Source organism: Mus caroli, chromosome 2 (assembly GCF_900094665.2).
Source record: "Mus caroli chromosome 2, CAROLI_EIJ_v1.1, whole genome shotgun sequence".
Taxonomy (NCBI): Eukaryota; Metazoa; Chordata; class Mammalia; order Rodentia; family Muridae; genus Mus; species Mus caroli.
In genome coordinates this window covers 27,639,661-27,666,315 of record NC_034571.1, presented here as the reverse complement: position 1 = coordinate 27,666,315, position 26,655 = coordinate 27,639,661, and the positions used below count along the sequence as shown (strand labels likewise).

The 26,655-nt window shown below is 48.1% G+C and overlaps 1 protein-coding gene across 3 annotated transcripts in view; it reads right to left on the bottom strand.

Annotated features, from left to right (window-relative positions):
* Positions 1-26,655, bottom strand: part of Abl1 (ABL proto-oncogene 1, non-receptor tyrosine kinase) — a 112,328-nt gene that overhangs the window by 10,483 nt on the left and 75,190 nt on the right. For all 3 annotated transcript variants that reach the window (XM_021155765.2, XM_021155766.1, XM_021155767.2), the window contains exons 2-7: positions 13,711-13,884; positions 13,019-13,314; positions 7,510-7,782; positions 2,419-2,503; positions 1,925-2,102; positions 336-520 (exon numbers count right to left, since the gene is read on the bottom strand). In XM_021155765.2, coding sequence (XP_021011424.1) covers positions 336-520; positions 1,925-2,102; positions 2,419-2,503; positions 7,510-7,782; positions 13,019-13,314; positions 13,711-13,884 — 1,191 coding nt within the window. The remainder of the gene's footprint in view (positions 1-335; positions 521-1,924; positions 2,103-2,418; positions 2,504-7,509; positions 7,783-13,018; positions 13,315-13,710; positions 13,885-26,655) is intronic.

Below are 26,655 nucleotides of genomic sequence, written 5' to 3'. Positions count from 1 at the left end.
TACAAAGTGAGCGCCAGGACAGCCAGGGCTACATAGAGAAACCCTGTCTCGAAAAGCAAAAAAAAAAAAAAAAAAAAAAAAAAAAAAAAAGAAAAATTCAAAGGAAAAAAAAAAAAAAAAAGGCTCACAGCCATCTGCACAGTATAATGTACTCACATACATAAAATAAATGAATAAATCTTTAAAAAAAGAAAGGAGGAAGCAGGAGTTTAAACTAAGCCAGAAATGAACCAGAAAGAGGGCTTAGTGGTGGAGAGACGGAGGTATAGCAGTAAAGAGCCTGCGAAGCAGAAGGGGAAGCCCCTGGCCAGGACTTCCCAGGACCCGGACCTTACCCCACACGTCCGACTTGATGGAGAACTTGTTGTAAGCCAGGCTCTCAGGCGCGGTCCACTTGATGGGGAATTTGGCTCCAGCATGGGCCGTGTAGGTGTCCCCTGTCATCAACCTGCTCAGGCCAAAATCAGCCACCTTCACCAAGTGGTTTTCCCCTACCAGGCAGTTCCGGGCAGCAAGGTCTCTGAGGAAGAAAAAGGGTCATCTGTGGGTGCTCCTGGCTGACTCCCTAGCTGTGCAGCTCCCCTACTATTGACAGGTATGACGCTGACAAAAGAAGACCAAGTGTAGTCCCCAGAAGCTTTCAAATACCCTGCTGTGGAGCAACAGTCCCTCAGTAAATACCAGTCGGGCGACAGCAGCAACACCATGAGCAGACAGGGTGGCAGTGGGGGCAGGTCCTGCCCCATGACCTGGAGTGTGTTAATTACCTCACCCATAAAATGACAACAGTAACAGGGTGTGCCTTGGGCATTGGGCAGCTGTATGTGATATCCCTACTTTCTTCTTGCTTCCTGATGTTGACTCAAGTGTTTGAGAAACTCTCGAATATAGTCACCTCCTGAATCTTCACGGGAGGAAGGGTCTAATCTTTGGTTCATGGCTGTTAACCATGAAGTCCTGAGGTAACTGGGAACCAAGGAATGAGAGTATGAGGCAGCTCAGGGCAACGGCTGCATGATACAGCTTGATCACCAGCAATGAGAGAGAAATTGAACACACAAGAGTTGTGCCTCATAGGATTTTGGTAAGGCATTTTAGTATGTGAATGGAGGGGGAACGGAGCTGGCCATGCAAGGCGAGCCACAAGTCAGGAAATCTCAATTTGCAGCATCAGAGGCTACACTTTGCTGAGCGACGGGAGCATCTGGCTTGGGCTCTCGTGGAGCGGAAAAAGATCTGTCTTCCGAGGGGCTGCCAGCGTTTCACACACGCTACTTATTCCTGGCTATGAAATCTCATGTCGAGGTTTCACACTTGAGTTAATTGGGTAGGAAAGGTCACCACAGTGGCGTGGAGAACATCTTGCATGACGGAGTTGGGCCAAGCCCATCAGGCTCCCTCCTGCACAGGTTGTCACTCTGCTAGGAAGCCACTTCCACCAGCAAAGCATGCAAACCCAGATAATTGTGGCACACTTGAAGGTCAAAACACTCTGGGTTTTAAAAACAGTAACCGGCTTGCATGTATATAATTCTCCAGCCATGGAAACATCCCTAAACCCGGTGACAGCTGGTAGGCAAGGAAACACAAAGAAAAGGAGGAAAAGCCACACAATGAAGCTAAGCCCAGGCAGAGAGAGGCTTTACCGAGTGAGTGCTGGCCTCAGGAATGCTCGGTTTCAGAGGGAACCAAGGCTATCAGGAAGAAGGTCTTTTACGAATTTCATTTAATATTCAACTAAATCCGAAATGGCTCAGAAATGAAACACTTCTTTCCCCAGGGATTAGCTGCTCCACTGGCCCAGGCCTTGAAGCATTTAGTCCCGCAAGCAGGCTGACGTCAGGCACTTGTGTCTGCCAGGACCAAGGCTGGGGCTGAGCCCTAAGACCGCACAGCTGGGTTCCTCTGCTTTACCCAGCCCTACCTGTGGATGAAGTTCTTCTTCTCCAAGTACTCCATGGCTGATGAGATCTGTGTGGCCATGTAAAGCAGCACCACGGCGCTCACCTCCTGCCGGTTACACTCCCGCAGGTAGTCCAGCAGGTTCCCATAGGTCATAAACTCAGTGATTATGTAGAACGGTGGTTCCCGGGTACACACCCCTGACAACAGAGACAGAGGCTTCAGCATGTGGCTCAAGGGAAGGAGCCCTAGGAAAGTCTGGCACTAAAGAAAGGGGTCCTGGCCTGGTAGGAGGGCTCAGTGAATAAAAGCACTTGCCACGCAGGCCTGACCCCAGGACCCACATGAAGGTGGAAGGGGAGAACTGAGCAGACAAGGCATTGTCTGACCTCCCCACACGCCCCGAAACACTCAGTTCTCCTTTATCAGGAAGGGGTGCCCACTCAGCCAGACATTTGGAGCAGAGCCCTGCAGAGCAGCAGTGGCGGCTCCTCTTCTGAGTCCGTGCTTGGTTACCTAGCAGCTGCACCAGGTTAGGGTGTTTGATCTCCTTCATCACCGCGGCTTCCTTCAGGAATTCCTCCACCTCCATGGTGTCCTCCTGCAGAAGGTAAGTTCAGATGCATGAGATTTATTTAGCAAGGAAGTGCCTAAGAGGGAAGACAGCTTCAAGGGCTAAGGCAGATAGCAGTGGCAACCTCCACTCAGTCTAGGCCACTGCCTCTGATGAGCACTGGATACACTGCCCTTGAGAGGCTCAAGGAGTCTTGTCCTGGTGATGTGAAGACTCCTGTGGGGCAAAGTCTCACCCAGGGCTCATGTTGTAAACAGCTGCCCCCAAGTTGATGGAGCAATTGTGGGAGGCTGTGGAACCCTCAGGAGCTAGGGCTTGCTTGGGAGGAGTTCTCATTATAGGCAGGTCTCGAAAGGTCAGACCCAGTCTCTGGTTCTTGAGCAGCTCTTCTCTTACTGGGCTACAATCATGGGAACAACTGTGCCACACACTCCTGCCACCACAGACCAGCCGCTCTGCCATGCTTTCTGCAGTGGTAGACTGAAAGCTTTGACACCATGAGCCAAGTTGGATCTTTTCTCCTTTCAGATGTTCCTGTCAGGTATCCTGTCTGGCCCAGTCGTCAACGGGCCATAGGTCAGAGTGGCCTGGCATTGCTGCCTGGGCCTTCTGCGGGGTCTTAGAACTATTTCTACAAGTACTGTTTGCTTCCCGACCCAACACCCTTAACATTAAAAGAGGAAACAGTGTGAAGAATCTGAAATGCAGCTGGCTTGAGAGATCCACTTTCCAGAGTGCCTCACACTGTCAGACAGACCCTGAACTACTTAGTTATGCACTGTCATGAGCACCTAATGAAGCAATCATCACTGACTAGGGGGTCAATCACCCAGATTCTAAATCAGTCTTACCAGCAGCTCTCTGAGGACTCAGAGAACCATCTGTGTAGGTCACACAACACAGGGCCAGAGATGGGCCCTTTCCAGGCTGAGTCTGAAGGGCTGTGGTCTGTACTCCTCGGCCTCCTTAAACCTAAGCCACTGTTGCTTTGAATCAACTCCCACAAGCAGGAAGCAGCAACAGTGAGTGGCAGGGTCTCCCTAGCTGCAATAACAAGGCTCTGGAGGCAAGGACAGTAGGCCACATGTGGTGTCTGCAGGGAGTCTGCCTGTGTGGTACCGAAGAGGTTTCATGAAAATCAGCTTCCCTGGGCAGACAGCCTCATCAGACCTCATGCTAAGTGTGCTTTTGTTCTTGGTGCTTTTCCGCTTTGGTCAGCCGCAATGAGAAGCAAATCATGACCAGAGCCAGCGTGATGACTAGAGATGCTGTCTACTGTTCTTTAACAGCATGGGCTGCTCTCATGTACTACAGCATGCGGGATGTTGCTGCCCAGCTGTGCAGAGGACATTCATCCCATGCCGCCCACCACTGGCTGCTGGGCTCTTCAAGTCTCTTCTGTACCTCAGTCTCCCAAAAGCCGGTCTGGCTCTGGTGTGCAGCACTCTGAAGTACCCGGTGACACACCATGGATACCTGCCAGAGCCAGGAGTCAATGCTGCACAATACAACTGGTTTTGACACAGCTGCTCTCCAGTGAGACGAACATTTAAACCTTTCTGTTCTATAGCAGTGCACCATAGTAAACCTCACAGGCTCATCATCAGAAATGTCAGCTGTTGTGGACCACATACCCTGATCCAGAAGACCAATGACCTCAAGGCAGAATTATTTAAAAGCACCTTCCTGCTTTGACTACAGATCCCCACGGCCTCTCACACATGGACTCACACCCTGTGCAATCATTCCTTCCTGTCTATCTGCATATCTGTCTCCATCACACACACACACACACACACACACACACACACACACACACACACACATCACCTATGGGGCAATTGTGGGGTCTTTTTCCTTTCAGAAAAAACAGTGTGAGTTTGTCTCCCCCTGCTGGAATTACACATGATTCAATTAATCATTTAAACTGTAACCTAATGTTTTTAAATATCGAAATTTAAAAGACAAACTAAAAGACCAGGGAGCTGGAGAGATGGCTTAGCGGTTAAGAGTACTGACTGCTCCTCCAGAGGTGCTGAGTTCAATTCTCTGCAGCCACATGGTGGCTCACAGCCATCTGTAATGGGATCTAATGGCCTCTTCTGTCATGCAGGTAAGAGCACTCATAATATACAAACAAATCTTTAAAAAACAAAAACAGCTGGGCATGACGGCGCATGCCTTTAATCCCAGCACTCAGGAGGCGGATTTCTGAGTTCGAGGCCAGCCTGATCTACAAAGTGAATTCCAAGACAGCCAGGGCTACACAGAGAAACCCTGTCTCGAAAAACCAAACAAACAACCCAAACAAACAAACAAACCAAACCAAAACAAACCAAAAACAAACAAACTCCTCGTTCCAATCTGTGAGGTCCCTCTGCTTATTTTTTAATTCATGGCATCCTTCTGAAGACATTTCCTTTTACACAAACAGAACTATGAAGGCTCAGGTGGAAGAAACGCTGGGAGGATTTTCCTTTCTCTCCTTAGTCCTTGTGCTTATGCTTGTCGGGAAAAGAAGGCTCAACTGCTCGCTTCATGGGGCCTGCATGGCTCCATCCTTGTGGGAGACAGCAGGAACTTTGAGTCAGTGCTATAGGGAGGCTAAGAGGACGGCTTGTCAGTTATGCTGACCTGGCTTTGCTGCTGTGTGAGACCCTGGCAACTTAATGACCTACAACCCTCACCCCACTCTTCTGTGAATCTTTCTTTTCTTCTGTCTTTCCTTTTTAGAGGCAAGGGCTCACGTGATGATCGATCTCAAACTCCTGCTCCCCCTGCCTCCACCCTCCAAGAGATGAGATTCCAGCTGTAGACCATGCTAGTGATCAAATCCAAGGCTCTGTGCATACTAGACAAGTACTGTGAGCCAGGCCACATCCTCAGCCTTTAGACTTGTTTTCAGTGACTGGCCAGCAGGCATTGGGGACACACTCCAATTGCAGTGGCTGTTACCTCTGGCCATAGGGATGGAACAAGCACATGGCTCTTTTGGAAGGTTTTCTAATGAATACTGTCTTCTCACGGGCACTGTGAAGCGAGTGCCTTACACAAGCAGGCCTTGTGCCCCCTGCTGGCTAAGGATGGGAGAAAGCAATGCTCTGGGAGGTTGTTGAAGGCCAGCAGGACTCTCTTGAGAGGAGTTTTACAGCAAGGGGAGTCCACAACGCAGTCTTTCTCAACCTGTGGGTTGCAATCCCTTTGAAGTCACATATCAAATATCCTGCATATCAGATATTTACACTTTATAACAATAGCAAAATGACAGCTTTGAAGTAGCAATGAAGTAACTGTATGTGAGGAACTGTGTTGAGGACTGCAGCATTAGGAAGGCTGAGAACACTGACACACAGGATGTGGAGGAAGGTTTTCCTAAGGGGCAGAACTGAGGCGCATGTTTATTTTCATGGGGTCTGAGGAGTAAGACTGTAAAGGGGGGAGATGGTGAAGAGCTGGGTGCCTGGGTTTGAGTCCTGGTTCAGGGCTCTAGCTCCCACAGCTTTAGTGCCAATGCCTTAGTGCTCACACATCTCTCAGCACCACGAGCGAAGGAGCTGCTGTATGGACCTGTACATCGCACACTCAGAGCACTGGGCTATACTAACTCAGCAACTGGCCATTTCTGTAAGTTGTGTGGTTCTCAACTCTGCCAAGGAGGTCAAGAGCCAAAATCCTTTACGCCTCTCACTGAGAAATGGATAGCAGACGGCAGAGCCTCACTCCTGCAGGGCTAGGCCGTATGGGGGCAGTTTATTTAGCAAGCTGCATGTGTGTGTGTTAACACCTCCAGAGTGAGTGCACTGCCCTGTTCTGGTCAGGTGCCATGCAGGATTACCTACGTACCCACCCAACAGACCCTAGTGCTCTTTACCAACCATGGTGAATACACTAAGGAAGTTCTCTTCAGAGAAAACACCAGAACAGATCCTCCTCTGGAGTACTTCCTGCTATGCACAGCTGCAGCACTGCCCGTTCTATCCAGCACACCGTTCTATCCAGTGCAGTCAACACTGCCTCCTCCCCGGACAGGAGAGCCTGGCACCACCCTGACCCCCTGCGCTGCCATCATCGGGGTTTTGTCCATGTCTGTCCGATGTGGGTACCCAGGACTCAGCCCGTTTGGCAAACAAATGTGAAGAACTCATATTATGACATTTTAAAAAGCTGAATTTAGAGAATGCCCAAGAGTCCCCCAGGCAATCCACCCGCCCTGCCACTCTCCTCCCCCAGCGCTGCTCTGCCAAAGGAAGTAAAATGCTCAATATGATGACTGGAAGCTGCTTTTCATTCTGTAATGCAGCCTTGCTCTAAACAGTTATTATGGCAATTAAAAGTCCCAGCCTCTATTTTCCTGTCTCTTATTGGCAGAGCCGGGGCTGTCAGATGTATTGGATGGCTGAGCTGAGACACAAGTACACAGTCAGTGGAGAGCAGCCATTCACAGGTTATCATCAGAGTCCATCCAAGACACGCGCAAGCAAGCAATGTAGTGCAACACTAGGGGGCACTCTCATCACAGGGACAAGCTCCGATCATGTATATTCAAGGAGGAACATGAGCCACCTGCAAACACGACACACAGGTCAACAGTGGAGAGGTGTGTGGTCCTGTGATTCAAGGAAGGCCACAGCCTAGTGACAAGCAGGACTTGCTTCTGTTTGCATGTGAGAGAACCAAAGCACGCCAGGACGCCACACACCTGCCTTTCCTATCAGCCCACAGATGTCCACATGGGACTCACGGCTCAGGATTCTCCTCCAGTCCAGCCTCTGTGCTTCTTTCTCTCAACTCCCACAAGGATGCAGCCTCCATGTCACCCAACAAGAACAGAAGGAAGGCTTTGAAAGAGCACAGCTACAGAACCAGTGTCCTCTAGTAACTAGCCTTTCCCGAGCCTCAGCACTGGGCAGTGCTCACCATCTGCAAAGCCACAGATGGAAGACGCTCAGCCTCACACAGAGGCAATGCCGAGGAGGCCTGAGGCGCTGCCGAGCCACAGCAGACACATCCCCTCACCCTTTGACCAGGCCCACCTTCAAGGTCTTCACGGCCACAGTGAGGCTGTACTTCTTCCAAACGCCCTCGTACACCTCCCCGTACTGGCCTCCACCCAACTTGTGCTTCATGGTGATGTCAGTGCGCTCCATTTCCCACTTGTCGTAGTTGGGGGACACACCGTAGATGGTGGGCTTGTTGCGCTTGGGAGCTGGGTAGTGGAGTGTGGTGATGAGGCCATCAGCCACCGTGGAGTGATGGTGAACTAACTCAGCCAGAGTGTTGAAGCGGCTCTCCGAGGAGACGTACAGCTGAGGAAGAAAAGGGAACAGTCTTCATTCACAGAGCTAAACCCCAGGGGGAAAGAAAGGCTCTACACACTGTTTTAGAGTCACCTGTAGCAGCTTCTTCTAGCAGGGGTAGAACTTACCGACACAGATGCTCAAAAGCCCCAGGGCATAGACACCTGCCTCTGCTAAACCCCACCCAGCATTCCCCTCCTTAATCTCCAATTTATTACTTTTAATTAATTTTTTAAATGATTTTTGTTTTATGAGTATGGTAATCACATGCATGCATGTGCACCATGCGCATGCCTGGTGCTCTTGGAGGCCAGGATAAGTAACTAGAGTTACAGAGAGTGGTTGTGAGCCACCATGTGGGTGCTGGGATTAGAACTGGGAGTCTCTGGAAGAGCAGTAGCCAGTGCTCTTAATCTTAACCCTGTAGAGACATCTTTCTAGTCCCTACCCTCCAATTAAGTGTTTTCCCTGTGTCCAGTATGAGGCCACCACCAGGATGGAGGACAGTGTGGCTCCATACCCAGCCACGTTTCTGTCAACACCTTGCAGGCCAGGAGCCAGCATAGCCTTTTCCAAGATGGGACACAGGAAGACTGAGGTAGGAGTACTTTCAGGCTTCTCTGAGCTACAGCACTGGGGCAGCAGTAGCAGAAAGCATTCCGTGGGAGTGCAGCCACCTTTGTTCCCTGCTGCTGCTGCTGCTGCTGCTGCTGCTGCTGCTGCTGCTGCTGCTGCTGCTGCTGCGCTATGGGAAAGAAATGCTCCATGCACATCTACACAGACAGCTGGGCTCCAGGCACAGCGAGCACTAAGCACCTGACTTGCCCCAGCAGCAAATTCACAGTGGGGGCTGTAGGGGTGCTGGACTCTGTGAGTGCTGATACTTGGTAAGACAGGGCAGACTGTGACTACAAAGGTGACATCTGGATAGCACAGAGGGAGGCAGGAGGAAGGCCAAGACATACATAGGCTGTAAGTTATGCTGGCACCACTGGCTGACGGTCTGCACGCATGGCCTCCAGGCAGCATGTGGTGTGGTGGGGAAGCTTTAAATGGTGTGGTCTCATGAGGCGGTTAAGGCCTTCCTGGGAGCCCAGAGTTCTCCTGCTCCAGAGTACAAGAGGGGGTTACAAAGGGGTCAGCCCGGCCCTTCCGTCCCTCTCCAATGAGAAGCCTGTTCCTGTCCTCATCAGCTGACTGACTACTCCACTAATCTACTGCTCCTGGGCCAAGGGCCTGTACCACGCTGCTTCAATTTTCAGCTTTCCCCACCAAGAGCTAAATAAAACTGTTTCTGTGAATTAGCTGCTTCAGGTTATTTCACTGTGGCAATCAAATACAGACACAATTATTTTCTATGGCTTACAAAGGCGATAATCACAAGGGGGTAGCAAGCTCCCTTCTCTGCTTGTCCCTTGTCTGCTTGTCCATTTTTTTACACTCAGGCAAGCCAAATTTGAATCTATAATTCTACTAAAATAAAAGTCCAGGACAACCAAGCTTTGCCTACACATGTTCCTCACCCTTGTGTGACAACTGTGGTCTCTGTGTGAGAAGCTGCCTCTGAGCACAGAAGCCTCCAGGCTGAAGAAGCCCCTCTCACCTCAGAGCACCTAGAGAGGCTGTATGAACCGCTCTGGAGCCACAGTAAGTTAGACTAGGACATGATCTGGGGAAGGAAGGGGCGCGAGGTGGCCCCACCATAAACTTGAGACCCACACAATGTTGCCCACAGCCCTCCCCTCAGTGCTGATCACAGTGTACTCTGTACAGTTTCGGGGGACAGCTCCCCTTCTCTGCCACTCCCCAGAGAGCTATAACTGAGCTCATTCTCCAACCTAAAATTTACATGGCATCATTAAATATTACAGCCGGCTGCCCTCAGGTACACTGTGGCTCCATCCCGGCCATGTTCCTAGAGTCACACATCTACTCTGGCGGCTGCCTTCTGCCTGCTCTAGTTTTTTGAGTAGAACTTCAGTGATAATCAGGATGAGCAAGGGGATTTCATGGTGTGTTCTGAGAAGCAGGGGAAGCTAGTACTCTAAGGGGCTTGTTCTGTGCTATGCTTGCTCCACAAGCATACAGCATGCCCATCCAGGGCTCTGCCTCTTCCTGTTCATGAAGAAACTCCCATACTGACTCTCCTTGGTGCCACGCCATGGGCACATGCCATCTGTGCTTAAGAACTCACCGTTCCCTCCCAGGGAGGCAAAGCCCAGTTAACCTAGAGGCCCTGGGGCCAACTCTTCCTGCCTGGGCTCCATTTCGGTTAATTCCAGCTTATTGCTTCTGACCATGAGAACAATGAACTCTGTGGAAACTTCAAGGAAAGAAAAGGCTTTGAGGCTCTTGGGAGCAGGGGATACACGGCTGTGGCTGCAGGAGTAAGAATGAAAGGCAAGAGAGGCAGAGTCACCCAGGAGGAAGCCCTGCCCAAAACTGCCTCGGAAAAGCACAGAGCACCTCAAGAGGGAAACGGGAGTCATGATGACAGAACAGAGATCCTTTGGGCCTTCAGAAGGATCTTCTGTACCCACTTGTTGGTTGAGGATTGGCTGATTTTGAAACAAAATATAAGCATTATCAGTCCCAGTCTGTGCCTCCTACCATTCTTAAATGTTCTCTTAAGTAATCAGAGGATTGCATCGAAGCAAAGCTATGTGGGGAGCATTCTTCAGTATTGAGCCCCACTATCCCACCCACAGCTGTGGCACCTCCCAAATCCTGACGCATATCTCCCACTCTAGGGACATGATTCCACCCAATACAGCTTCCTTGTATATACTCTCTATAGATAGAAGCCTCATCAAGGGCTGAGAAGTCTCCAAAAGCTCTGAATGCTTGGACAGTTGATAGAACCTTGTCCAGGAAGGGTAGAGAGCAAGCTGTTCGATGAGCAGCTGGTCATGGGAGAGGCCTCTCCACACTGAGACACATACCAGCCTTTAGACAGAGGGATCTCAACACTTCCCCACTCTGAGCAGTACTTAGCCTAAGCACAAGCTACAGAGCTGCCTCTTATATCCACCTGGTTGCACTGTTCTGAGACTGGTGACTAAAGGATTCTGGGAACAAGACAGCAATGTTTGCTCAGTGTGGACCTCAGTGATCATCCTAAAACAGCCTGGCTATGTTAAAAAGAAAGCAGATGGGAGCAAGCTGTCCGCTCCAGGGGAAAAGGCACTTTGTAGCCTGAGGGCTCTTTCAAAGGGCCACCACCCCAGAGTCCACTCCCCATCGTAAACATCTAGCTTTACCCAACACAGCTGGGGCAGTGGCTCTAACTGCAAGTTGCGTGGCTAGACCGTCTGAATTAGGAAACACCTAGGGCACTTTTCTGATGAAGCACAGCTTGGGTGCTTCTGTGATGGGTTCTCCAGCATGGATTGGGTGGGGAAGACCATGCCCAGTAATGCGGGCTGCACGTCCCATGGGCTGATGTACTGGAGTGAGATAAAGAAAGCCAGTGTATTCCCTGTTTTCTGCTTCTTCATCCTCTGGGCTATGAGCAAGCAGCAGCACCTACGAAGAGGCCAGCCCCAGCAGGACTAGCCAAATACACAAACCTTCCCTTCTGTAAGTTGCTTTTGGTGAGGCATCTGATTAGTGCTGAGAAAAGGAATTAAAATGTACCAGTAACAGACTGATTCTGCACTGAAACCACAGTGCTACACTATACTGTCCCAGAGACAGGCAGGAGAATGTGAATACTCAAGACCAAAGAAATCAGAGAGGCATATGGATGGGCACGGTGGCACATGACTTTAGTCCCTGTGCTCTGGAGGCAGGGGCAGGCCAGCTTGGCCTGAAGAGCAAGTTCAAGGAGGACTATATAGATGCTCCTATGGTACAAATGAATGTGTGAGCCGCCGGGAAAATGCTGAAAAGATCACAAGGGTGCCAGTCTCCCAGACACAGACTGTAGGCAGGGCTGCAGCTAGCTATCCGAAGTCTCACCCTAGAATCAAACAAGTAGGAGACCCACAGGCTCCATACACCTGAAAGTGGGTGCACAGACTTCTCTAAGCAGGAGAAAAGCAAATTTAATAAGTGGAGCAAGAATGACACACAGGCATGAATCCAGTAGTGTAACAAAGATGGTGTATGGTCTGGTGAGATGCTATAACCCTGTGAGGGTGGTTTTTAAAGGGCTTGTAACCTTTACTTAATTCAGCCATTATACTGTCCATGCTTATACCAGCACAGAGAAACAAATGTAACAGATCATAGACTTGTTTCGGTTTTGTTGCTATCTTTACACTGTGGCTCACTATGTGGGCTGTATTCAAACTCAGCAATCTCCCTGCCTCACTGTCCCAAGTATTGGGCTTACAGGTGTAAGCCACCACAGGACACTGACAGAGGCAGGTCCACATGTGCCACTGTGAAATCCTCCAAAACACCCTGTCAGATGGGGGATGGCCAGGTGCATCAGTGTGCAGGCGTCACTTGTGCCTCTGCTTCATAAAATGATATGCTGGGTAAGTCTGAAAGGAGCTGGCAGCAGTGGGCAGACTGAGCTAGGAGACAGAAGTAGTTTTCACTATACTTGGTTTTTGTCACTTGAAATCATGCACATACGTTACATATAAGTAAGAAGCAAAGCTGTGTGTGGCAGTGCACACTTGAAATCCCAGCACTCAGGAGGCAGAGGCAGGAGTGTTGCCACAAGTTTAAGGCCAGCCTGGACTACATAGTGAGTTCCAGGCAAACAGCATTACATAGCAAGATACTTTCTCAAAAGCAAACAAAACCTGTGTGTGTATATAGAATGCATCCACAATATCTGCAGTTCTGCAGTGAGAACAGGGTCATGCTAGGTGAGTGCCATACATGGAGCCAGATCACACACCCCTCCCCCCCTGCCCGCAACCACAGTTCAGATGCTGTGGTCACTTAAATAAGAATGGTCCCCACTGGCTTATATATTTGTGAAACTAATGGAAAGTCCTGCTGTTTACCTGGAGGATTCCTAAGATCATCTGTTTTGTCTGAAACAGGGTATTCACCTAGCCCAGGCTGCCTTTGAACTTACTATGTAGCCAAGGATAGCTTTGAATTCCTGATCCTTCTGTCTAGGCCTCCTGCTGGGATAACAGGTATGAGCCACGGCACCCTGCTGGAGGCATCCTGATCTAGCCTTGCTGCCAGAACTCACCGTCCTGGGCTACCATCTCTGTTCCCTCTGTGCTTCCCACAGCCCATCAGTTCCGCTGCAGGTCCCAGTCAGGGTGTCACCCACCTTGCCATCAGAGGCAGTGTTGATCCTGTAGTGGTACACCCTCCCTTCATACCGCAGCGAGATGGATCTCTGGCCAGGGCTACTCTCACTCTCCCGCACTAAGAAGCTGCCGTTGATTCCGCTGCTCAGCAGATACTCAGCAGCATTTCGAGATACAGGGCCATGATACCAGGAATGTTTCTCCAGGCTGTTGACGGGGGTGATGTAGTTGCTTGGGACCCATCCTTGGCCATTTTTTGTTTGGGCTTCACACCATTCCCCGTTGTGATTATAACCCAAGACCCGGAGCTTTTCACCTTAGAAAAAAGAGTAAACAGACATATCAGTGGTCACTGGCTTTCTTCTGTCTAACCTTTCTCCATCACATGTGTCGCTCAGGAGTACACAGGGGACAACTGTGCCTCGGCATCTAAGCTCATACAAATTTACTCAAGAGTTTTGTTCCTATTGCAAGGAAATGTTTTAGGGAAAAATGCTTTTGCTTGGGGAATTAAAAACAGTAGAAAACCCCCATGTTTCCAGCCTGGGGTTCAGGTGTCTTCTGTAGGAACATGGGGAAACGTGTAGCCCTGGAGCCCCCCAAGGGTGGGTGCTATGCTCTGCAGGCATTTCTGCTCTCAAATTATAAAGGGAGCAAAGGACAGGCCACTCAGAGCTACCCCTCCCCCCCTTGCTTGCCATCTCTCCTTTACCTTTAGTGATGCTGAGAGTGTTATCTCCACTGGCCACAAAATCATAGAGTGCCACAAAAAGGTTGGGGTCATTTTCACTGGGCCCAGCAAGAAGGTTTTCCTTGGAGTTCCATCGAGCTGCTTCGCTGAGACCCTGGGGCTCAAAGTCAGACGCCACTGGCCTCTGCAGAGCTTCTGCAAGACAAGGAATAGGCAAATGAACATGGAAGAGAACCTGGGAGAGCTGAGCTGAAGTCACTGTTTAACATCTACATAGTAAAATGCTTAGTTGTCTTTGTCAAGTATTATGCAAAACATAATTCCTTATGGTGGTTTAAGTAAAATGGGCCTCATATGCTCACATATCTGAATGCTAGGTCTGGGCTTCAGAAATGGAACTGTTTGGGGAGGATTAGGAGGTATGGTCTCACTTGGTTCCCAACATCCATGCCATTCCCAGTTAGCTCTGCCTCCCGCACCATGCCTGCCTGCTGCCACACTCCTCACCATGATGGTCATGGACTCTAACCCTCTAGAACCATGAGCCCCAAATTAAACATTTTCTGAGTTGCCTTGTTCATGGTGTTCTGTCACAGCAACAGAAAGGAAACTAAGGCATCCCTGCTCCCAAATAGTTTAGGCCTTTAAGTTCATTCTTTCAGGCAGGCAAGATGGCTCCGCAGGTAAGACCAACAGGTGCCACACCTGACAAGCTGAGGTTGATCCCCAGGACCCACATGTTCATTGGAGGGAACTGACTCAAGAAAGCTGAGTTCTGACCTCTGTACCCACCATGGCATACGCACCCCCCCAATAAACGCAATAAAATTCATTAATCCAATATGAATTTTCTTGGAAATAGACATAATCCATCTCTATAATCTGCCACTTTCTACAATATGGAGTATACATTCTTTAAAACACTTTTTATTTTTCCTCTTTGTTCCAGTTTTTCTTTTTGAGACAAGGTTTCTCATAACCCAGTGTCCTTAAAAATCCCGATTTGGGCTGGTGAGATGGCTCAGCGGGTAAGAGCACCAACTGCCCTTTCGAAGGTCCTGAGTTCAAATCCCAGTAACCACATGGTGGCTCACAACCACCCGTAATGAGACCCATGCCCTCTTCTAGTTGTCTGAAGACAGACAGCTACAGTGTACTTACATATAATAAACAAATCTTAAAAAAAAAAAAAAAAAAAAAAAAAAGCTGGGCGTGGTGGCGCACGCCTTTAATCCCAGCACTTGGGAGGCAGAGGCAGGCGGATTTCTGAGTTCGAGGCCAGCCTGGTCTACAGAGTGAGTTCCAGGACAGCCAGGGCTATACAGAGAAACCCTGCCTCGAAAAACAAAAACCAAAAAACCCTCCCGATTCATCCGCTCAGATGCAGGGGTAGCAGGCCTGTGCCACCACAGCTAGCTTAAAACACTTAACTATATCAATGTTGATATAAATAACCAAACACTGGCCATTTCAGCCCCACTCTATTCTGGGATGAGAGCTGGTTTTTGTGATCTCTACTTCAAAATGCCCTTCTGCTTCTGCCCAAGAGAGCTGTTGCCCACAGGAGACTGCCTCTCTACCTTTCTGCCAACGTCCGTCCCCTCCTCTTCCCACTCGGATATGGTCATCCTTACACATTTTTAGCCTGTGAAGGCCCTGCCCGTCTCTTGTGTTCTGAAATGTGTCTGTCCCAGCTGAGGCTGGAGGTGACCAGCAGCAATTGCACCACACATGGCACTGCTCACAGACAGCTTTCCACTCCATCCTCTTTCTAGCCCTGATTGTGTGACGTCTGTCTCAGACACCTTTGTGGTAAGTTTGCAGAAGGGTGCTTCTGAGGAGGCCAGTCTCCTCTAGAAGGCACAGCAGTGCAGAGCTGTGCAGAAAAACCTCAATTCCACTTGAGTGAGATCACAATGAGAAATCAAACTTGCGCAACAGTTTGGACTTAAGAGTAGAAAACTTACAAAAGAGCCATGCGCAAACATTAACACTCATCATGCCCCCATATAGAATTAGAGGACTATCCATTACCCCTGCCCCCAAAACCATCATTTTCTTGGGCAGTAATACCCATTTTGGGGATGGGCCTGACTTCATTCACCTAAAATAATATCAATAAAATGATGGAAAGCTATCTGTAGTTCCAGCATTAGGGAGGCCCGAGGCATGAAAAGTACCTCAAATTCAAGGCCAGGCTGGGTCACTGTCTTAGTCAGGGTTTCTATTCCTGCACAAAACATCATGACCAAGAAGCAAGTTGGGGAGGAAAGGGTTTATTTAGCTTACACTTCCACATTGCTGTTCATCACCAAAGGAAGACAGGACTGGAACTCACACAGGGCAGGAACTTGGAGGCAGGAGCTGATGCAGAGGCCATGGAGGGATGCTGTTTACTGGCTTGCTTTCCCTGGCTTGTTCAGCCTGCTTTCTTACAGAACCCAGGACCACCAGCCCAGGGATGGCACCACCCACAATGGGCCCTCCCGCCTTGATCACTAATTGAGAAAATGCCTTACAGATGGATTTCATGGAGACATTTCCTCAAGGGAGGCGCCTTTCTCTGTGATAACTCCAGCTTGTGTCAAGTTGACACACAAAACCAGCCAGTACAACTGACCCCTTGTCAACTTGTCACACAAACACATCACTAGTAAGCCTCAACCCTTACTTTCTTATTCATCCCCAAGATCTAAATAACTCTAAAAGTCCCACAGTCTTTAAAAGTTCTTACATATTAAAATTTCAATCCCTTTAAAATGCCCAATCTTTTTTTGAAATTCAAAGTCTTTTTACAATTCAAAGCTTCTCAACTGTGGGCTCTACTAAAATACTTTCTTATTTCAAGAGGAAAGAAAAAATATCAGGGCACAGTCACAATCAAAAGCAAAATCAAATTTTAACCGTCCAATGTCTGGGATCCACTCACGATCTTCTGGGCTCCTCCAAGGGCTTGGGATACTTCTCCAGCTCTGCCCTCTGTAGCACACATCTTGTCTTCTAGGCTTCAGCTGTGCTCCACTGCTGCTGTTGTTCTTGGTGGTCATCTCATGGTACTGGCATCTCCAAAACACTGCTGTCTTCTGCTGCAACTGGACTGCACTGCACTTTCATAAATAGTCTCTCATAGATTCTTTTCATGGTGCTCAGCCTCAACTTCTCTGCATGCCCCCTTCAGTCCTGAGCCTTCAACTGCCACTGAGGCTGCACCTTCACCAATGGTGCCCAAGCATCAGCTGCTACCCCTTCATGCTTCAAAACCAGTACCACCTGGGTGACTCAAATATTACCAAGTCTGACTCTGGAAGAAGCTTCTCTGTGCTCTCAGGAACCCCTCCGGTAAGATTTCACCTTAGTGATGCTGGTCTCTTCTTAATCACTGCTAATTTCTAACCAGCATCAATCGTCCTAGTAATGAAAATTGGTGCTTCTGCTATCTTGTTAATCACAGCCGATTCTTCAGCCCCAGCTAACCAAAACCACAGAATCTTCACAATCAATCAGCATCAGCCCTGATAAGAGTCTTTAATCTTCCCTCTGAAATTTCACAAGCCAGGCCTCCATCTTCTGCACTATTCTCAACATCATCTTCCAAGCTCCTACAGAACATCCTACAGAGCTCTTAACACTCAACTGGTCTTCTAGATCAAAGTTCCAAAGTCCTTCCACAGTTCTCCAGAAAAAAAAAAAAAAAGGTCAGGCTGTCACAGGAATACCCCACTCCCAGTATCAACTTCCATCTTAGGGTTTTATTGCTGTGAACAAACACCATGACCAAGGCAACTTACAGGTTCAGAGGTTCAGTCCATTATCATCAAGATGGGAGTAAGGCAGTATTTAGACAGGCATGGTGCAGGAGCAGCTGAGAGTTCTACATCTTCATCAGAAGGTTACTAGGAGAAAACTAACTTCCAGGCAACTAGGATGAGGGTCTTATAGCCCACACCCACAGTGATACAACTACTCCAACAAGGCCACACCTACTCCAAGAGAGCCACACTTTCTAATATTCCTTGGGCGGATTATATACAAACCATCACATTCTACTCTCTGGTCACCATAGGCTTGTTCAAACATATGAGTCTATGTGGGCCATACCTAAATACAGCATAATGTAAAATACATTCAGTCTAACTTCAAAAGTACCCATAGTCTATAGCAGTCTCAACAATGTTAAAAGTCCAAAGTTCAAAGTCTCTTCTGAGATTCATGTAATCACTTAACTGTAATCCCCAAAGCAAGACAGGAAACCAGCTGGGCAAACTCGAAACTCTGCATCTCTATGTCTGATGTCAACGCAGTCTTCAGATCTCCACCTCCTTTTTCATCTTTGTTGACTGCAACAACTTCTTTCTCCTGGGCTGCTTCCACTCCCTGTTAGCAGCTTTCCTCAGCAGATACCCCATGGCTCTGGCATCTCGAACATCTTGGGGTCTCCAAGGCAACTTCAATATTACAGCTTTTTGTTTCAATGTCTGGGATTCACACATGATCTGGGTTCCTCCAGAGGGCTGGCATCACTTCTCAAGCTCTGCCTTCTGTAGCACTCTAAGCTCAGGTTGATCCACTCCACCACTGCTGTGGCTGTTCTTGGTGACCACCCCATGGTACTGGCATTTCCAATACACTGGAGTCTTCCACTGCAATGAGGCTTCCACTGCAATAGCCTCTCACAGGCTCTCTTCATGGTGCCAAGCCTCAACTCCTTTGCATGGTCCCTTCAGTCCTGGGCCATCAACTGTAACTGAGGCAGCACTTTCACCAATGGTCTTCTATGCCCTCTCACAGTGCCAAGACCCAGCTACTCTTCATGACCCCTTCATGTCTTCAAAATCAGTACCACCTGGGTGACTCTTACCCATTTCCAAGTACAGCTGTAGCACAAGGTACAGCCTTGCTGTCTCTGGAGCTTCTCTGTGCTCTCAAAAAACATTTCCCAGAAGACTTCACCTCAGTGATGCTGGTCTCTTCCTAATCATCACTAATTTCTTAGCTCTAGCTAACCAGCATCAATTGTCCCAGCAGTCCCTTCTATTTTTCACTATAAAGCCAGAACTATGTGGCCAAAGCTGCTGAGTTCTGCTGCTTGCTGGGGCTGGAACATGGCACCCTTATTCTATTACATCTCCACCAGCTTTCTCTTTCCAGCTTTCTCTTCTTAGGCTCCTTCACTGCCTAAGCTTCGCTGTCTTGGACCTTGCTCTGTAGACTGACTTTGAATTCAGAGATCTGCATGCCTGGCTTCTAAGCATTGGGATTAAAGGTATGGCCCACCAAACCTGGATTTAAATTTTTCTTCACCTAGAACTGCTCTGTTCTAGGCTGGCCTTGAACTCAAAGCTCTCCTTTGTCTCCTGGGATTAAAGGTTTGTACTACCTTGGTTGGGCCTAAACTTAGCTGGGTGGGATCTTGCCCCAAAGTCACTACTCCCTTAATTCAATTAAATATCCTTGAACACAGGATTCAGCTCCATTTCACTTCCTGGTGCTCCTTTAAAATTCAAACCATATATTTTGTATTTTTCCTTTCTCAGCTTGCCGTGCCTGTTTAAAATGCGTTTCTTCAGACTTAACCAGAGAACAAAGTCTCTGCTGGGCTTTTTTGAGATATCCTTTGTCGATGCAATTAAATCTCTTTACCTCAGGAGCCTCAGGCAGTCTCTTCAGACAGTGGCAAAACCAGCCGCGTTCTTCACCAAAACATCACAAAACAGTTTCTTGGCCACATATTAAAATTCTTCTCCACTGAAAGCTCTTGGGCCAGCGGTCTACACAGTTCACATGACCCTCAGCACCACTGTCTTCCATATTCCTACTAGGTTGACACATAAGCCCAAGTTAAAGCATTCCATGGCTTTGCAAATCCAAAGTCCCTAAATCCACATTCTTCCAAACAAAAGCATGGTCAGGCCTATCACAGCAATATTCCAGTTGCTGGTACCAACTTCTATCTTAGGGTTGCCACTGCTGTGAACAGACACCATGACCAAGGCAACTCTTATAAGGACAACATTTAACTGAGGCTGGCTTACAGGTTCAGAGGTTCAGTCCATTATCAAGGTGGGGAGCATGGCAGCATCCAGGTAGGCATGGTGCAGAAGCAGCTGAGAGAGAGTTCTACATCTTCATCTGAAGGCTGCTAGCAGAATACTGACTTCCAGGCAGCTAGGATGAGGGTCTTAAAGCCCACACTCACAGTGACACACCTACTCCAATAAGGTCACACCTTCTGGTAGTGCCACTCCCTGGACCAAACATACAAACCATTACAGTCACAAAGTGAGTTTGAGGCCATCCTGGGGGCATGGAGAGTGTTCAAGGCTAGGTAAGTGCTACACAGTGAGACCGTGTCTCAAAAAATGATCGAGGAAGAGAGGAAGGGAAAGCAGACATGTCTAAAGGGTGAACAAGACCCATAAACAGACAATTCATGGAAAACTAAAATCATCATTGGACATGGAAAGTGTGAAGTCTCACTAGGAACTGAAGAACGGCAATCCTTCAAACCAGTGGGCCCTTCTAGACAGTGGTGGGCATGAAGGTGAGACATCATGATGGCAGGCGGTCCTCTACAGCGCCTGCCTGCAGCAGTGTGCACTGCTGGGTCCAGTGTAACACAAATCACCTCAGTCTCACAATCTTTCAACATCACTGGCAATTTATCCCAAGATATGCAAACAATGACTTGTGTATACCCATTTAAAAGACAGAAAAAAATTGAAAGGTCCAAAATACCCACTGACTACGGTAAGCTAAGCTATTCTCTATCCATAAAACAGAACACTTCAAAGTCCACTTGGGATGTTTTAGACAGGGCTCAGTGGCAGGACACCAGTCTGCAATATGCAGGCACTGGGTTTGATTCTCAATACCACAAATAAGTAAACAAAATACTTTCACTGGGGAATATGTTTATAATACATTCATTAAAATTTTATATTATATTCTGGCATATACAGTAACATCCTAATTTTATAAAAAGCAAAGAGAACCAGAAGAAACTGGTCACCAAGATGTGAGCAGCAACTGACCCAGGGTGTGGAGGGTTGGTCACAAGGCTTTTCAGCTTTCTTTACACTCTTCTCTATTATGGCTCATTTGTTACCATGACTAGGTTATTTTTATAATCAGCTTACAACCCCAACACTAGAATAACATGTAAGTAGAAGCCAGTATGCTTACATAACAGACAATTTAAAATGAGCAGCTCTGGGGAGAGGCTCCTCCCACTGTCCTGAAAGAGCACTTATGTGTTTCCCTGCATGCCCCAACCAGGGGCCAGCAGCACAGCATTTTGGAAGGCTGGGCCCATACAGGAAATGAATGCTGTGTCACGCGTACAGAAGTGCTTTTCTTCTCAAACGCCATTTGACCTCTTCTATCAAACATTCTGTTGCATCTGGATTTGATCAGTTACATAACTAGAGGAAGTGGCCTGGAAAAACACCTGGAGTAAGCAGGACACATTCTGCTCAGAGGTGAGGAGTGAAGCAGGCCTGTCCCCAAGGCTGAGATAGAAGTTGACAATGTAGGTAGGGGGTGAAAAACCGTCGTCCTGCAGCTGCCTGTCCTGCAGCTGCCTGGATCCAGCAGGATGGCCTCCAAGCTCTCTCTCTCAACCCCACCCCATCCCCCAATCCTGGTCCTCAAGTTAACAGCCAAAGCCCAAAGGGAAGTATTGCTCATGTGTGCCTCTGGATGGAGACATGGAGTGCAGCAACAAAACCTTCCAGCCAATTCCCAGTCCAGGCTGATGTCAAAACTGACTCACAGTGCATCAGCGCCAAGTTACTTTCTTCATTTCATAGTCAGCCATACTCATCAACTGTAAGAATGATCACAGCTCACCAGGCCAAAGTTGCAGAATGTACTTAAATTTTTGTTGCTCAAGACATTAACTTTCTGCCATTTCCACTGTCAGGAAACCACCCCATCACCACCACCAAAAGATGCCTCAAAGAGCTGCCCTCCTAGTCTCTCAGCAGGTCTTTGACAGTATTTATTCTCAGACAACAAACTGCACCATGCAGTACTGACTCTCTCTTCTCTGCCACAAGCAGTTTCTGCTGTGTGTGTCCTTCTAAATGACATTTTAAGTATATTATATTTCAATTTTTAAATGTGACCATTGTCCCCTTTAAGAGCACTCTGTCCTCTTGCTGTTAGTTAGGAGGTCGCTGTCCATCAGTGACACTCAGCAGGAGTTGCTAATCAGTCTGCTGCAGCATCACAGACTGGCGCCATCTGAAAACTACCTCTAAACCACTAGAAAACCCGGGCTCCTCTCAGAGGGTATCATCGGAACGTTGGAAAGTTCAATAGGAACTCTGCACACAATTTACTTGTTTAGACAGTACTCTAGGAAAACTGCTTGAGTATGTTAAAGGTCCTTTTTATTAAACTAAAAAGAAATCCCTTTTCAAGGTTGCGAGTCACTGATGAAGACTGTTTACAGAAGATCCTTGGATGTGGCAGATCTGGGCTAGATCGCTGTGAGGAAGGAGGGGAGCCAGTGGCTGCCCTGAGACCCAGGGGAAGGACACTTCACTGTCTCAGGGAGAGGGTAGAATTTGCCTCCAGGAAAAACATCCCCAGGAAGCTCCTGACTTCCTGTTGGCACTGGTCCCCAAGTCCCTGTGGAGTGTGGGGCAGCCAGCTGCACAGCACTCCCCACAGTCCTCACCTTGGGCCCTGGGAGACACTTCCTCGTTGGGGAGGAGCAGAAAAGGGTATGTCCCTGAACACACAGTCCCATTTCCTGTGCTCATTTCAAGGACTTAAGCCCTGCCAAAGTAACTTTTTTTCCTTGGTGGCCCCTTTGAGATTTCCTCTGGCTAGAGGAATCTCTGCAATGTGCAGATCTGTAAAACAGACCCTTTGCAAAGGAGAGGGCTTCATGTTTTAGCTCCTTTCTGTTCCAGCTGATGAGGTCATGCTCAGAATATTCTCAAGTCAGTCTGTAACTGTTTCATGCGTTCCTCATAATGTGAGGTTGGAGGAAAAGTCTTATTTCCCACAATGTGAACCTGCTGAACGCCACTGCATCCCTCTTATCACTCAGACCCTCACCCACAGTTCAGATTATTAAAAAAACAAAACTGCATTTAACTAAATACAGCCTTTGTATTACCTCACATCCAGAACTCAATTTTCCCAGCACCCCCGAAACACCGAGTCACAGGGTGTAGAGGAACTGGAGTGGAGAAGTAAGAACACCACAGCCATCAGTGACCTCCCTCGTACTGGCCCTGGGAGAAGCAGCCGGTGAGAGCTTGATAGCTATAAAAGTGAAAGCCCAAGAGGGGCTTGTCTCTGCAGTGCCAAGACAGAGCAGATGGGGTCTCCTCAGGGAGAGGAGACAGGAGACAGAGGCAGCACTCAGCGAAGAAGGGGATGATCCAAGGCAAGCCTGACACCCCAATCTCAATAAAAACATGCTTCTTTATGACACCTTTGTCACCAAGGCAGTGACAGTGTGAGCCCCTGCAGCTGTAACATGTGGTCCTGGCTTCTGATGGAGACTGCTACCATCTTGTGCTTCCTGTGTTCTTAAAGAAGCAAAATGGCTGGCTCCAGCTAGATATTAGTGAAGCAAAGATGATTTCTTTGCAAGATGACCCTTGCAAGGTCATGAGCCCCTCCCAGTTTCCCATGACCTTCCAGAGTAACAAATTCCTTCACAGGGCTGCTGAGGTGCCCAATGATACCCAAGGACCAAAAGAGCAACATGAAGAGCCAACTGGAGGCTGGTGTGTGCAGTGACCAGAGTATACTGTGCAACTTTCTCTTAAAATGATGCAGTTCTTCTTTTCTGCTTCTGATATCATAGGTACTAAATGAAATAGGATTCTAGAGAAACCTCTTTTTAAAAAAAAAACAGTTTGTATCATCGCAAGGCTTAAACATTTGCCTTGCAATCTTTCTAATACTTACCCAGGCAACTTAAACAACATAGACTTCTCCCTGAACTTCTGATCCTGTCAAACAGCCCAAATACTAAGCTTTCTGAAGATACAACCCTTGTTCCCAAAATTTAAAAAATATGAAGGAATCTTGTATCACCCTTTAAGGATCATTGTTGGGGCTGGAGACAGGGCTGAGTGGTTAACACTTGCTGCTTTTGCAGAGGACCTGAGTTAGGTCTCCAGCACCCACATGGCAGGGGCGGGGCTCACAACAACACCCTCCCTGTTCTCTGTGGGCACCTGCACACAACATGGCATACATAAAAATAAAAATTAAAACAAACTATTTTAAAAAAATTAATCTATTATTAAAGTAGTCTGTAATTACTATTGGTGGAAAAACTATTTTTAAATTTTAGTGTTTATGAGTATTACGATTTGGGGGGGGGTGCATGTGGGGGTCAGAGGACAGCTCTTTGCAGTGGGTTCTGAGGTGGAATCCAGGTCATCAGACTTGCCCGGCAGGCACTTCATCCATTCAGTCACCTTGACAGCCTTCTAAAGAATCTAAAATACAGACACCACCATCTAAAACCTCTCAGAGCACATGTCACCCAGGCCCATGTCAGTATAGCAGCCACAGGTCACCCTACCTCGACCCCACCTGCCATGTAAGGACCGTTCTGAAAAACCAGTCAGACTACTTCCTCTCTGTTACTGGCCAGCCACCGTTTATTAACAGTGTGATCCAGGCAATGCTCAGAACATTTTGTGCCTTGCAGGGTATGTAGCTGTTGGCAGCTTTTTAGACACTGCTCTGAAGTCTACATGTCTCAGAAAATGACACCGCCAGTCCAATCCATGGTAGGGAAACTTCAGGTTCCACCTGAAGCAGGTGGCAAGGTCCTACAGGCTCCAGGTGGGAGCTGTGCTCTTCCATCTTTCCAAACCCTTTGAAGTCCTACTTCCCCAGCCCCTGCTATGTCAACTGACTGATCCCACCAAAACCAGTGGCAGGCTCTTCCCAGCCCGCAACATCCTCCTGCCTTTCCCATCTGTCACTGGACCTCCCTCCTACCTTTGTGCCCCTGCATTATTACAGCTCCCTCTCCACCCACACTTGAGCACTTGGTATTGACTTTGTCACCAGCTATAAGATGACAAGGACCTCCTCATGTCCCTGGCTTAGATTCTGATATGGACAAGCTATATTAAAATCTTAGCACACTTGTATCAAAGATGCTCCTTCCCACACCTGTCTCTAGGACACCAACAATTTCAGCCAGCTAGATTCAGGAGGGGTCAGCACAGTGCAAGCACAGCATAGCACAGAGCAGAGCAGAGCACAGCACACAGCACATCACGGCACAGCACATCACAACACAGCACACGGCACAGCATACGGCACAGCACAGCACATCACAACACTGCACAGCACACAGCACAGCACAGTACATTACAGCACAGTAAGGAACAACACACAGCATAGCACAACACAGCGCAGTGCTGGGAAGCTCACCCACCATGCTTGTTAGCAAGGAGCAAAGTATTTTTATATCAACTGAAAAAGCGCACTGTTAAAAACCTGTTAACCCAAACAAAGCCAGCAGAAATGTAGGACAAAGCAGCCTGTCCAGAAACCCTCTAGCACAGCCCAGGGACACAAGGAATTGTTTTCAATGAAACATAAGGTATGTTCAAGATCTTAAAACAGGGCAGGACACAAAAACATATCTCTCTGTTCTTTCAAACCAAACAGGCAGACAGTGGTGCAGCCCTGGATGTCTCTATACAGAAGTTCCTACACTGGCTACAGACTCCAAGCATAAATAGTGAGCCTGCCAACAAAACATGGGCTTATACTCTGTCTTAGGCCTGTACAGCAGACTGAGAGCCAGGGATAGACTCAACATGCTCATCATGAGGTTCTTTGTCTTTTGTGTGTGTCTTCTGGGTCCTTGGGACCTGGCTGAACTGGACCACTCATTGGTAGCCAACTCCTTTAGAAGGTCTCACTACTATTAGCATTTTTATTGCTAATTTGGATCATTGAAACACACTGACACAGACACACATGCATACACACAGGCAGGACTCAGGCTCCAAAAAGCCATGTCTGATTCTACCCCCAATCCAGAGTCAAAGTCAATTTTAAGATGACCGTGTAAAATGTGCTGCATCATAGAGGGTGGAGTAAACACTGGAGCTCTATGGACTCAGATAGGAGGTTCAAGTCCAGTTACTCCCTGGGGTAAGCACTAGCTAGTGACCCATGAGGAGAATCGGCACACCTGACCCTCAAGCATCACCATCTCCCAGAGGAAAGAAATGGGAGCCCAGGGAGGTGACCTCACCTGCTAGACTCTGCCCTCCAGTTCTCTGTCAGCTGCCACCCATCAGTGTACCTGTCACAGTGTCTTGTCTGTCACTCCTGCTGTCTGCCCAGTCTCCCCACCTCTATTTTCCTTCTTCTTTCCTAACTTTGTTGTCTTTGTCTCCCTGTCTCCTGGGAGAAGTCCCTTTTTTCCCTCCCTCTCTTCCTCCTCCTCTTCCTTTCCTGCCCACTCTCCACTTATCCACCACTACTCAGCAGTATGTGCTAGAAGAGGGACTTGAGTAACAGTTCTCATTGTGGACAAAGTTATATTCTCAAAAGTAAAGGGCTGGTTGGGGAGATAAGCGGGTAAAGCGCCTGCCACATGGGCATTAGGAGCTGAGTTTGTATTCTTGGAAGCTTTCGGGGTCAGCTAGCATGCTGTACACAGAGCAATAGCTTGTTAGAAATAACAAGAAAAAGACCCAGGTAGAAGTCCAGGACTAACAGCCAAACATGTCCTCTGACTTCCACCCATGCATATGTGTGCAATGTCTATCTACACTCCCACACATATGTGTGCAGTGTCTATCCCACACTCCCACACATATTACATACAGACATAGAAAAAAAGGACAAGTGACTCTTCTGTTATTTCTGCAACTACAACCATGCAAGGAAAGAGGATCAAGCAGCTTGACCACTGTTTTTTTTTTTTTTTTTTTTTTTTTTTTTTTTTTTTTTTTT